At 44.6% G+C, this 13,863-nt stretch overlaps 1 protein-coding gene across 6 annotated transcripts in view; it reads right to left on the bottom strand.

The window, feature by feature from the left end:
* NEK5 (NIMA related kinase 5) overlaps window positions 1-6,322 on the bottom strand; it is a 60,110-nt gene extending 53,788 nt beyond the window's left edge. For all 6 annotated transcript variants that reach the window (XR_009691432.1, XM_061133850.1, XM_061133848.1 and 3 more), the window contains exons 1-2: window positions 6,218-6,322; window positions 2,650-2,788 (exon numbers count right to left, since the gene is read on the bottom strand). Coding sequence is in view for 4 of the 6 variants with exons in the window: in XM_061133848.1 (XP_060989831.1) it covers window positions 2,650-2,778 (129 nt within the window). In the remaining 2 variants the exon portion in view is untranslated. The remainder of the gene's footprint in view (window positions 1-2,649; window positions 2,789-6,217) is intronic.
* Window positions 6,323-13,863: the final 7,541 nt, after the last annotated feature.

The raw sequence follows: 13,863 nt of genomic DNA on the forward strand, positions 1-13,863 counted from the left end.
TTGACGCTGAAGAATTGATGCTTTTGAACTGCGGTGTTGAAGAAGACTCTTAAGAGTCCCTTGCACTGCAAGGAGATCCAACCAGTCAATCTTAAAGGAAATCAGTCCTGGGTATTCATTGGAAGGACTGATGCTGAAGCTCAAACTCCAATACTTTGGCCACCTGATGTGAAGAGCCAGCTCATTGGAAAAGACCCTGATGCTGGGAAAGACTGAAGGCGGGAGGAGAAGGGGACAACAGAGGATGAGATGGTTGGATGGCATCACAGTCCATGAGGTCGCAAAGAGTCAGATACGACTGAGCGACTGAACTGAACTGATCATTTCTAAGACGCTTGCTCCTTGGAAGAAAAACTATGACAAATCTAGACAGCATATTAAAAAGCAGAGATATCATTTTGCTGACAAAACAATGTATAGTCAAAGCTATGATTTTTCCAGTAGTCACATACGGATGTGAGAGTTGGAACGTAAGGAAGGCTGAGTGTCGAAGAATTGATGCTTTCGAACTGTGGTGCTGGAGAAAACTCTTGAGAGTCCCTTGGACTGCAAGGAAATCAAACTAGTCAATCCTAAAAGAAAAAACCCTGAATATCCATTGGAAGGACTGATGGCTGAACCTGAAGCGCCAATACTTTGGCCACCTGATTCGAAAAGATGACTCATTGGAAAAGAGCCATTGAAGGCAAGAAGAGAAGGGGGCAACAGAGGATGAGATGGTTGGATGGCATCATCGACTTACTGAACATGAGTTTGAGCAAACTCCAGGATATAGTGAAGGACAGGGAGGCCTGGCGTGCTGCAGTTCATTGGGTGGCAAAGAGTCGGACACAACTGAGCAACTGAACAGCAACAGCAAAGTATGTACCAGCTTAACAATAGAGCTAGAAGGCCTGAAAGTATCTATGCATTGAATTATCAATCCAATAAGGATTTACTGAACCGGTACTGGTGCGAAGCATTCTTAGCTGCTGTTTTGAATACCAAGATGAAAAAGACACGGATTCTGCCTGCAAAGAACATACAGTTTGGAGGAGAGGGTACAAAATTAATAGCTTAAGCACAGCAAAGTAGAAAACATTCAGTATCATAACTGCATTATGAATAAAATCTATGGAGCTGACAAAGAAAGGGAGATTACTTAGAGTGGGAAAGTCCTGGAAACTCTCCCAGGGCTCAGCCCTGAACAAGTCGAGTCTTCCTGGGCAGGCAAAAACCTTCTTGGAAGAAAGAGCCCCTTGGGCAAGCACAGAGGCTGGAGTGGGAGGGATCTGTATGTAGGAAAAAAGAAAAGGATGTGAAGAGGAGGTTGAAATGGAATTTGCGAACAAATCAGAGAGGGCTGTCAAAACTAATCCGCAGACTGAACTGATACAAAAGGACAAGGTAAAAATTACTCATAACCCACATTCCACCTAGATAAAACTACCTAGTGTGTTTCTTATGCCTATGAGAATATATCTGTGGGAATATACATACCTATATACAGAGATAATGCACATATTTTTATGAAAATTGTGTCACTCTACACATGTTGTCGTTCAGTCGGCCAGTCATATCCGACTCTGTGACCCCATGGACTGCAGCACACTAGGCCTCCCTGTCCCTCACCATCTCCCAAAGTTTGCCCAAGTTCACATCCATTGCATCGGTGATGCCATCCATCCATCTCATCCTCTGATGCCCTCTTCTCCTTCTACCCTCTATCTTTCCCAGCATCAGGGAAAGACTGAAGGCAGATGCCCTCTTTTCCAGTGAGTCAGCTGTTCACATCGGGTGGCCATTCTACACATACTATTTTCTTAATTAGCAAAAGTTTCTAGGGAATTTAGCCAAAATAATTCCTCTTAAATTAAATATATTTAATTATTCTCCAAAATTACCAGACTACTACTAATATATGGATTCCTTCCATTCCTTCAATGCATTTCATAAATACTTCTGAGCAATATTTTTGAGCAATATTATGTGATGGCATGGTTCTGCATGCTGGAGGAGACAGATAAGAAATAAATGAACAGAGTAATCCCAGATCATTGTAAATGCTACTGAGAAAATAAACCAGGCTGGTGTGATAAGGAGTGATTAAAGTCAGGGAGTTGTCTTAGATAGGATGTTTGGGGAAGGTCTCCTTGTGGAGGTGACCTATATTAGGATGACAGAGGAAATGCACCACCCTTGTGCAAAGTAGAGGAGTCAGAGCTAGGGAGAAGGGGCCTCCCATAGACATGCCATAGGATATTTTAAAAAGATGTTATCACTGTAAGGAGTACCATAGTAGACAGGGTGATGACATTGTTTTTTCTTTCCTTTTGAAAAAAAAAAAATCATTTCAAACTTCCCTGTTGGTCCAGGGGTTAAGACTCCCTGCTTCCACTGCAGGAGGCATGAGTTCAGTTCCTGGTGGGGGAAATTAAGATCCCCCATGATGAGAGAGGCGGTCAAAAACCAAAATAAAATTTTAAAATAAAAATAAGATCACTGGTTGCTGTTTGGACAATGGGTTTAGAGGACTGAACAAACAAAAGTCAACTCACTCATACTTGTTAAAAAAAAAAAGAAAAAGATGCGTTTCCTTGACAAATTGGATTAAAAGCTAGCTGAATATAGCACTGAAAATGAACAGGAATTGTAACTTCTTAACTTTACCTTTTCAAAATTGATCTCTTTTATAACACAGTGCTCACTATCTGATTTCCTTTTGGCCAAGTACACTTTCCCAAAGGCACCTTCCCCAATGGCTTTAATCACGTCATATTGATCCATGGTCTCCAACATATGGAGTTACCTGAAATGAGAGCAATGAATTTTTATTGCACATGAAGTCAGAAAATTGACCACTACAATGTAACAGAACTTGTTTTGCTAAAACCTTCATTCTAATTTTGCCAAGATGAAGTCATCTAACTTTCCTTGTGGCTACAGGTAAAATGACCAAAGTGAGACAGAGCCTCTTAGCAGGCCCGGAGGTCGGACTTGGGCTACAGCTCACCTTTGATACAACCTAGGGTGGTGATCTTGGGCAAGTCACTTAACTTCATAAAACCTCACTTTCCTAATTTCTAAAATGGAAATAACAATTCCTGTTTTTCAAGTTTGTTCTGAGAAAGAAAAATATAATATCCTGATCTTGGCACCTCTAGGAAGCACAAAGCTTCTGCTTGTGTGGTTTTCCAGTTGCCTTTCTCAAAGGGGAAGCACTGCCCCCTACGGGACATTTTGGAAACTTCCAGAGTTTTTCCCGTTCCCAGGGATGGGAGAGGCAGATACTATCTCATTTAGAAGCCATTGGCTTCCCTGGTGGCTTAGATGGTAAAAGAATCCACCTGCAACGCGGGAGACCTGGGTTTGATCCCTGGGTTGGGAAAATCCCCTGGAGAAGAAAAAGGCTACCCACTCCAGTATTCTGGCCTGGAGAATTCCATGGACAGAGGAGCCTGGCAGGCTACAAGTCCATGGGGTCGCAAAGAGTCAGACATGACTGAGTGGCTAAGCAGAGCCCAGCAAGGTCTAAGATAGGACTTCCCAGGTGGCTCAGTGATAAAGAATCCACCTACTGATGCAGGAGACACAGAAGATGTGGGTTCAATTCCTGGGTCGGGAGGATCCCCTGGAGTAGGAAATGGCAATGCATTCCAGTAATCTTGCCTGGAAAATTCCAGGGACAGAGGAGGATAGCGGGATACAGTCCACAGGGTCGCAAAGAGTCAGACACGACTGAGCACACACACACAAGGTCTGAGATACTAAGATTCTGTGATGCAAGGGACGGCCCTGCATAGTAAAGGATTATCCAGCAGCCTCACCACCTTAGAACATCTCCGAACACATTCGTGTGCATGGAAAAATAGGTTTATAATTGTCTGTGGCTACTACCAAACTATTTTACATCTAAATGCAAAATACGTTTAGCGCAACTTTAACACAATTTTCGGGGAATGCAACTACGTGTTAATCGAGGCTTGACTGGACCTTGTTTTGCTCGGATATTTACCAAGAACTGTTCACTGTTTTGGAAAAATCATTCCTCCACTGGCCAGACTGCTCCTGGGAGCAGAGATCTAAAAGTTTGTGGCTGTCCTTGTTAGGTGACCCCCTGCTACTTCACTACTTCTTCATAGTAGTACCAAGTACTGACAGATTGAAATATTGACTTGATGATAAAGACAGGCACTATGGCATTTAGATTTACCTGATAAGATTCAGGATAGCAAGGGGGCACAAAAGCCCCATCCACGCCTACTGGGTCAGTTATCTTCAGTTTTTATTATAAGGCCTGAAATTCCTTTTGGCACTTAAGATCCTTTGGTTTGGGTTTGTCACCCTCAGCCTGGGCTCCTGGCTTCTTGAGCGGGGAAGGTGAATTCCCCCTGGGTAGTAAGTGGGGTGATCCCCTTTCCTCTACTATCTCTCGGGAAACACTGTGCTTGTAACACGGACACACTGTCAATAGCCTGTAGGCAAAAGATGGGCCAGTGATTCCCTTCGGGGTTGATTCTTTTCTTTTTTTTAAATTTTATTTATTTTGGCTGTGCTGGGTCTTCGGTGCTGCCTGGGCTTTTCTCGAGTTGCAGAGAGCAGTGGCCACTCTACAGCGGCGGCACACAAGCCTCTCTTTACAGGGGCCTCTCTTGTTGCAGAGCACAGGCCCCAGGGCACATGAGCTCCCGGGGCTCTAGAGCACAGGCTCAGTATTTGTGACTGACTGGTTTTCCAGCACGTGGGATCCTCCAGGGCCAGGGAGGTGAAATCATTTACCTTGAACTGGGACTCGAACCCACGTGGCTGAGACTCAAACCCAGCCAAAACCCACAGTACCTGGTTTCAGGACCTAATGTAGCTCAGGTTCTTGATGCCTCATCGCTGAAAGAATTCAGTGAGAGACAAAGTGATAGGTAAGAAGTGGATTTATTCAGATTCAGAGAGAAGCGCACTCCACAGACAGAGTGTGGGCCATCGCAGAGGGCGAGTGTGGCTGTGAAGTGTGGCATGGTTAGTTTTTACAGGTTGGGTAATTTCATATACTAATGAATGGGAGGATTATTCTAACTATTTGGGGGAGGGGTGGAGATTTCCAGGATTTGGACCACTCCTTGGTCTTTTGACAGTGCCTTAAGAACTGTCAGGGCACCTCTGGGTGTGTCATTTCACTTGTCTGCCATCTTGGTCCCATTTGATTTTAAATGGTTTATGCCGTATCCTTGGGCTATCTCATTCTTTCAAAAGTTGTGCCCTGCTCCTTTCTCTCCTGTTACAGAGGGACCAATCCCTCTCCTGAGTTGGCAGGCCACTGAGCCACAAGGAAGCCCCATAGGGTTGTTTCTGAACTGTCTCTGGCAGGTCCTGGAGGCCCAGCACTTGGCTCTGATCACCTCCCACCTCTCTGAAAGCTGCCTGGTCTGGCACCCCTCTGCCAGCCGCCAGCCTTGGGGGCTTTGGGTAAACCGTTCCATCCCCTTTTCCCATTAGACTATGGTAGCCACTACTTTCTTAGTGTCTCAGACAGCAAAAAATTGGCGCAATGACGGAGACCTGGGTTCGATCCCTGGTTGGGAAGATCCCCTGGAGAAGGAATGGCAACCCACTCCAGTATTCTTGCCTGGAGATTCCCATGGACAGAGGAGCCTGGAGAGTTATAGTCCATGGAGACTAACACCACACACACACACACACACACACACACACACACACACACAATTAGACTACGGTTAGGGCATCATGCTGATTTTAAAAAACTGAGTGAGAAGACAGGTTATGTTTCTGAGTAATCTGTCAGTGTAGGAAGAGGGGATGATTAGGGGTATAGAATGGCAGCCAACTCTGCAGCCAGGAGAGGCTGGGGACACCTGAGGGCCCGGTGTTGTGGGAGGCGGACGCGGAATGGGAACTTAAAGCCACCAGCGCGGGGACTGAGCGACCGAGAGTCCCCCGCCCAGGAGGCACCAGCGGGTGGAAGCCCCTAAGTTTCGGGGTCGGGGGAAACTCTCGCTCTCTTAGGAACACTCCGGGTGGCGGCGGGCTGGAGGGCTGCAGACCCCCGCTGGAGCCAGGAGCCCGGAGCGCAGCGCGTTGCCATGGAGACCGACGCGGCGCGGGACCCAAGGCAGCTCCCCAGCAGAGCGCGCCTTCCCAGGCGGGGGCTCCACCCTTCCCCGCGGCTCCCGGAGCCCTGGGGGGCAGCTCCGGGTCCAGACTGAGGGCGCCGCCCGTTGCTTACCTGCTTCGCGGGGCGAGAGAAGCCTCCCGGTGGGCCAGGGTTCCCCCGGTTGTGGCGCCTCCGGGCCGGCTGCCGGGGCGGAGCTGCGCGGGGGAAGGCAGGAGGGGCGCGGGGCGCGAGCGGTCGGGGACGCGCCCACACGGTCCACCCGGAAGAGGGCCGGTTGCCTTAGGTCCGGACACCTCTGGTAACACTCCACAAGCTGACGGTGTACCAGGTGCTTTGCATATATTATCTCTATACTTTGCAACAACCGAGCAAGGAAGGTAGTAGTAGTGACCCAGTTTTACAATTGAGCGGGACTGAGGCAGGAAGAGTTTCTCGTGCAGGGTCTCAAATACTGTCAAGAGATGGAGACTAGAGCGGAGCCCTGCTCTTTTGGCCGCAGCGGGCGGCCTCCATGGGGTCCCCTTAGGAGACTGCCTGCTGCCCAGTGGTCTACAAAACACGCTCCCTCAGCACCGCCCCATCGCCCTGCTTCCAATCCTCTCTCCCACTGTACATCAAGCTGCCGTCGGAAACGTTTCATTAGCTGTTTAAGGAGCTAAAAAGATGTAATTTCCAGCAATTATAAATACTGACACAAGTGAAACGTAACCAACGGAATGTAAATACCATGGCGATCTGAAACCCGGTGTGAGAGGACCGGAAGTAAGGCAGCTTAGGTTAGGAGTAGGCCTTCCTACTATCAGGTAGCTTTCCCTTAGCAATGACCACTGTCTGCCAGTTAGGCACCCATGTTTGCCAGTTAGGAAACTAGGAACCCGGCGGAAACCCCCAGGAAAGTCCCGCGCCCAGGAAAGTATTGACCAATGAAATTGCTTTGCAAACCTGTAACCAATCCGCTTCTCGCCCTATAAATTTGTGTAACAGCTTGGGCTCGGGGCTCTCTGACTCGCACCACTGCAGTTGGTTGCGGGCGGAGAGTCCTGGCTCGAGCCAGTAATAAACTTCCCTTCCTGCGAGTTGCATTGTCTTGGAAGCCTTCTCTCTTCCCGCTCGGGGATTCGGACATCAGGCACAACACCGGCATCATCTGTTAAGTTAATAAAAAAGGAAGCTGTCCTTTAAGAATCAGAAGCTTTCCTTCAGAACATCATTCCCTTCTCATTGAACTCATATTTCCATACGTAATGTTTTTCATGACTCAAAAGCTTCCTGATCACCCTATCATATAAATGGAAGTTAATTTCTATTTCCTAATCATATGCTTTAAAAAATTCATTAAAATTAGTGGTCCAAAGGGTGATAATGTCAAAGTAACATATTGACAGTTAACATAGTCCAACATGATTAAGAAAGAAACGTTATCCCCTTGCTGACCCCAAGAGAAAATTGCCATTTTGTTTGTGTTTTTGGGGGGAGCAGACATGCCTGTGTCTTCTGAGGGGACCTAAGGTATAACCCACACACACAATACTCACTGAGAAGGGGGCAGTGGTCCAAATTGGCAGAGAGAAATTTTTATGTTTAAATTGTTTCTTATCCCGCCTTAAAAGTAATTTTATTTCATCAATTCTCACTTTAATTTCTCTTTTTAAGCTGCAAAAGTCCTGAAAAGCCTCATTCATGTCAGTAAATGGAATTGAAAGTTTTTGCTAAAAGTGATTCTCAATTCTTGCCTAGTTGTATGCCAAGAATCATATAGTAATCTATCACTAAAATTGTGCTCTAATCATCCATTAGAGTTTCTTGAAATTCTATTATAAGCTGAACCCTTGTAAACTATCTTTCCCATCAGAATTCATTCAGCCACTCAGCAACTATACAGTTTCAAGTTTCCTTTGTTGATTGGTTTGGAAGTGTTCCCACCCGGGACAGTGCTAAAATTTGAGATAACTAAGAGGTATCAAATACAGTATTTATGGAAGCTGATTACCTGGAAATATCCTTAAAACCATCCCTGCCTACATTAATTGTTGAATGTCTTCAAGATCAGTCAGTTCAGTAGCTCAGTTGTGTTCGACTCTTTGCCACCCCGTGAACTGCAGCCTGCCAGGCTTCCCTGTCCATCACCAACTCCCAGAGCTTGTTCAAACTCATATCCATTCAGTCAGTGATGCCATTCAACCATTTCATCCTTTGTTGTTCCCTTCTTCTCCTGCCTTCAATCCTTGCTGGCATCAGGGTCTTTTTCAGTGAGTCAGTTCTTCCCATCAGATGGCCAAAGTATTGGGGCTTCAGCTTCAGCATCAGTCCTTCCAATGAATATGTAGGACTGATTTCCTTTAGGATTGACTTGTTTGACAAGTCAAGTCACTTGACTTGCAGTGCAAGGGACTGTCAAGAGTCTTCTCCAACACCACAGTTCAAAAACATTAATTCCTCGGTGCTCAGCTTTCTTAGTGGTCCAACTTTCACATCCATACATGACTACTGGAAAAACCAGAGCTTTGACTAGACAGACCTTTGTTGGCCAACTAATGTCTCTGCTTTTTAATGTGCTGTCTAGTTTGGTTATAGCTTTTCTTCCAAGGAGCAAGCGTCTTTTAATTTTATGGCTGCAGTCACCATCTACAGTGATTTTGGAGCCCAAAAAAAGGAAAATCTGTCACTGTTTCCACTGTTTCCCCATCTATTTGCCATGAAGTGATGGGACCAGATGCCATAATCTTAGTTTTTTAAATGTTGAGTTTTAAGACAGGTTTCTCACTCTCCTCTTTCACTTTCATCAAGAGGCGCTTTAATTTCTCTTCAACTTCTGCCATAAGGGTGGTGTTGTCTGTATATCTGAGGTTATTGATATTTCTCTTGGCAATCTGGATTCCATCTTGTGCTTTATCCAGCCTGGAATTTTGCATGATGTACTCTGCATATAAGTTAAATAAGTAGAGTGACAATATATAGCCTTGACGTACTCCTTTCCCGATGTGGAACCAGTCCATTGTTCCATGTCCAGTTTTAACTGATACTTCTTGACCTGCATACAGATTTCTCAAGAGGCAGGTCAGGCGGTCTGGTATCCCCATCTCTTGGAGAATTTTCCAAAGTTTGTTGTGATCCACACAGTCAAAGGCTTTAGCATAGTCAATAAAGCAGAAGTAGATGTTTTTCTGAAATTCTCTTGCTCTTTCTATGATTCAGTGGATGTTGGCAATTTGATCTCTTGTTCCTCTGCTTTTCTAAATCCAGCTTGAACATCTGGAAGCTCTCAGTTCACATACTGTTGAAGCCTGGCTTGGAGAATTTTGAGCATTACTTTGCTAGCGTGTGAGATGAGTGCAATTGTGCGGTAGTTTGAGCATTCTCTGGCATTACCTTTCTTTTGAATTGGAATGAAAACTGACCTTTTCCAGTCCTGTGGCCACAGCTGAGTTTTCCAAATTTGCTGGCATATTGAGTGCAGCACTTTTATAGCATTATCTTTTAGGATTTGAAATTGCTCAGCTGGAATTCCATCACCTCCGTTACCTTTGTGATGCTTGCTAAGGCCCATTTGACTTTGCAGTCCAGGATGTCTGGCTCTAGGTGAGTGATCACACCATCATGTTTATCTGGGTCATGAAGATCTTTTTTGTATAGTTCTTCTGTGTATTCTTGCCACCTCTTCTTAATATCTTCTGCTTCTATTAGGTCTATACTGTTTCTGTTCTTTATTGTGCCCATTTTTGCATGAAGCATTCCCTTGGTAACTCTAATTTTCTTGAAGAGATCTCTAGCCTTTCCCATTCTACTGTTTTCTTCTATTTCTTTGCACTGATCACTGAGGAAAGCTTTTTTATCTCTCCTTGCTATTCTTTGGAACTCTGCATTCAGATGGGTGTATCTTTCCTTTTGTCCTTTGCCTTTTGCTTCTCTTCTTTTCTCAGCTATTTGTAAGGCCCCCTCAGACAACCATTTTGCCTTCTTGCAATTCTTTTTCTTGGGGATGGTCTTGATCAATGCCTCCTGTACAATGTCATGAACCTCTGTCCATAGTTCTTCAGGCACTCTGTCTATCAGGTCTAATCCCTTGAATCTATTTGTCACTTCTACTGTATAATGATAAGGGATTTGATTTACATCATAACTGAATGGTCTAGTGGTTTTCCCTACTTTCTTCAATTTAAGTCTGAATTTGGCAATAAGGAGTTCATGATCTATGCCCCAGTCAGCCCCCAGTCTTGCTTTTGCTGACTATATAGAGCTTCACCATCTTTGGCTGCAAAGAATATAATCAATATGATTTCGGTATTGACCATCTGGTGATGTCCACATGTGGAGTCATCTCTTGTGTTGTTGGAAGAGGATATTTGCTATGACTAGTGCCTTCTCTTGGCAAAACTCTGTTAGCCATTGCCCTGCTTCATTTTGTATTCCAAGGCCAAACTTGCCTGTTACTCCAGGTACCTCTTGACTTCCTACTTTTGCATTCCAGTCCCATATGATGAAAAGGACAGTAGTAGATGTAACGGTCATCTGAATTAAATTCGCCCATTCTGGCCCATTTTAGTTCACTGATTCATAAAATATTGATGTTCACTCTTGCTTTCTCCTGTTTGACAACTTCCAGAACTATGGACAGAGGTTCGTGACTTTGTACAGGAGGCAGTGATCAACCATCCCCAAAAAAAAGAAATGCAAAAAGGCAAAATGGTTGTCTGAGGAGGCCTTACAAATAGTTGTGAAAAGAAGAAAAGCAAAAGGCAATGGAGAAAAGGAAAGATAAACCCATTTGAATGCATAATTCTAAAGAATAGCAAGGAGAGATAAGAAAGCCTTCCTCAGTGATCAGTGCAAAGAAATAGAGGAAAACAATAGAATGGGAAAGACTAGAGATCTCTTCAAGAAACTTAGAGATACCAAGGGAACATTTCATGTAAACATGGGCACAATAAAGGACAGAAATGGTATGGACCTAACAGAAGCAGAAGATATTAAGAAGAGGTGGCAAGAATACACAGAAGAACTATACAAAAAAGGTCTTTATGACCCAGATAATCATGATGGTGTGATCACTCACCTAGAGCCAGACATTCTGGAATGTGAAGTTAAGTGGGCCTTAGAAAGGATTACTATGAACAAAGCTAGTGCAGGTGATGGGATTACAGTTGAACTATTTCAAATCCTAAAAGATGATGCTGTGAAAGTTCTGCACTCAATATGCCAGCAAATTTGGAAAACTCCACTGTGTTCTCAAAATTCTCCAAGCCAGGCTTCAACAGTACGTGAACCATGAACTTCTAGATGTTCAAACTGGGTTTAGAAAAGGCAGAGGAACCAGAGATCAAACTGCCAACATCCACTGGATCATAGAAAGAGCAAGAGAGTTCCAGAAAAACATCTACTTCTGCTTTATTGACTATACCAAAGCCTTTGACTGTGTGGATCACAACAAACTGTGGAAAATTCTTCAAGAGATGGGAATACCAGACCACTTGACCTGCCTCCTGAGAAATCTGTAGGCAGGTCAAGAAGCAACAGTTAGAACTGGACATGGAAAAACAGACTGGTTCCAAATTGGGAAAGGAGTACGTCAAGGCTATATATTGTTATAGCCTTATTTAACTTATTTAACTTATATGCAGAGTACATCATGCAAAATTCTGGGCTGGATGAAGCACAAGCTGGAATCCAGATTGCTAAGAGAAATATCAATAACCTCAGATATACAGATGACACCACCCTTATGGCAGAAAGCGAGAAGAACTAAAGCGCCTCTTGATGAAAGTGAAAGAGGAGAGTGAAAAACCTGGCTTAAAACTCAAAGTTCAGAAAACTAAGATCATGGCATCTGGTTCCATCACTTCATGGCAAATAGATGGGGAAACAGTGGAAACAGTGGCTAACTTTATTTGCAGGGGGCTCCAAAATCACTGTAGATGGTGACTGCAGCCATGAAATGAAAAGATGCTTACTCCTTGGAAGGAAAGTTATGACAAACCTAGACAGCATATTAGAAAGCAGAGACATTAGTTGGCCAACAAAGGTCTGTCTAGTCAAAGCTCTGGTTTTTCAAGTAGTCATGTATGGATGTGAGAGTTGGACTATGAAGAAAGCTGAGTGCCAAAGAATTGATGCTTTTGAACTGTGGTGTTGGAGAAGACTCTTGAGAGTCCCTTGGACTGCAAGGACATCCAACCAGTCCATCCTCAAGAAAATCAGTCCTGAATATTCATTGGAAGGACTGATGCTGACGCTGAAACTCCAATACTTTGGCCACCTGATGCTAAGAACTGAGTCATTGAAAAAGACCCTGATGCTGGGAAAGATTGAAGGAGGGAGGAGAAGGGGAGGACAGTGGATGAGATGCTTGGATGGCATCACCGAGTGAATGGACAGGAGTTTGAGGAAACTCCAGGAGTTGGTGATGGAGAGGGAGGCCTGGTTTGCTGCAGTCCATGGGGTCACAAAGGGTCAGCGATTGAACTTAACTGAATTTACCTTGATTCATGGACCTAACATTCCAGCTTCCTACACAATATTGTTTTTTTTACAACATCAGACTTTACTTCCATCACCAGTCACATCCACAACTGGGCATTGTTTTTGCTTTGGCTCAGCCTCTTCATTCTTTCTGGAGCTATTTCTCCAGTCTTCTCTGGAACTATATTGGGAACCTAATGACTTGGGGAGTTCATCTTTCAGCGTCGTATCTTTTTGCCTTTTCATACTGTTCATGGGGTTCTCAAGGCAAGAATACTGAAGTGGCTTGCCATTCCTTTCTCCAGTGGACCATGTTTTGTCAGAACTCTCCACCATGACCCATCCATCTTGGGTGGTTCCACATGGCATGGCTCATAGTTTCACTGAGTTAGACAAGGATGTGGTCCATGTGATTAGTTTGGTTAGTTTTCTGTGATTGTGATTTTCATCCTATCTGCCCTCTGGTGGATAAGAGGTTTGTGGAAGCTTCTTGATGGGAGGGACTGGCTGTAGGGCATTCTGGGTCTTGCTTTGATGGGCAGGGCCTTGCTCAGTAAATCTTTAATGTAATTTCCTATTGATGGGTGGGGCTGTGTTCCCTCCCTGTAGTTTAGCCTGAGGTCAACTATGGTAGGGGTAATGGTGACCTCCTTCAAAAGGACTTCTGCCAGCAGCTCCCAGAACTATTGTATTCCATGCCTCTGACCCTGCTGCAGGCCTCCACTGGAACCTCCTGGAAACTTACGGGCAAGTCTGACTGATAGTCTTTAAGATCGTGATTTAAAGAAAAAAAAAAGCTAACATAAGTCATTCTGGGAAATGGTGTTTTGACTAGAAACTGTAAGGCTAAAGACAATAGGAGCAAAACATAAACTTTGTACTTTAGTTGGTAAATTGTTCCTCACAAGGGTGAAGGTTAACAGTTTGGAAACTGCTTTATATGCATACTGGAGTTGAACAACTAAGTAGGTGGATGGTGGATGATACAAGCCAAATTTCTGTCAAAGAGAAGATACAGAAAAGCAAGGGGTGTGTGGTGGGGTGCGGGGGGTGGGGTGGGGGGGAGGGAGGAAAGGTTAGAGTGAGCCCAATGGTATTGAATCAGAGTCCAAGACATCAATAACAAACCCATATTGAGCTTTAAAAAAACAAAATACAGATGGAGAGATACAGAAGTTGCCTCTGAATATGTGTCAGTCATGTCCAAATCTTTGTGATCCCAAGGATTGTGGCCTGCCAGGCTCCTCTGTCCATGGGATTCTCCAGGCCAGAATACTGGAGTGGGATGCCATTCCCTTCTC

Source organism: Dama dama, chromosome 30 (genome assembly GCF_033118175.1).
Source record: "Dama dama isolate Ldn47 chromosome 30, ASM3311817v1, whole genome shotgun sequence".
NCBI lineage: Eukaryota > Metazoa > Chordata > Mammalia > Artiodactyla > Cervidae > Dama > Dama dama.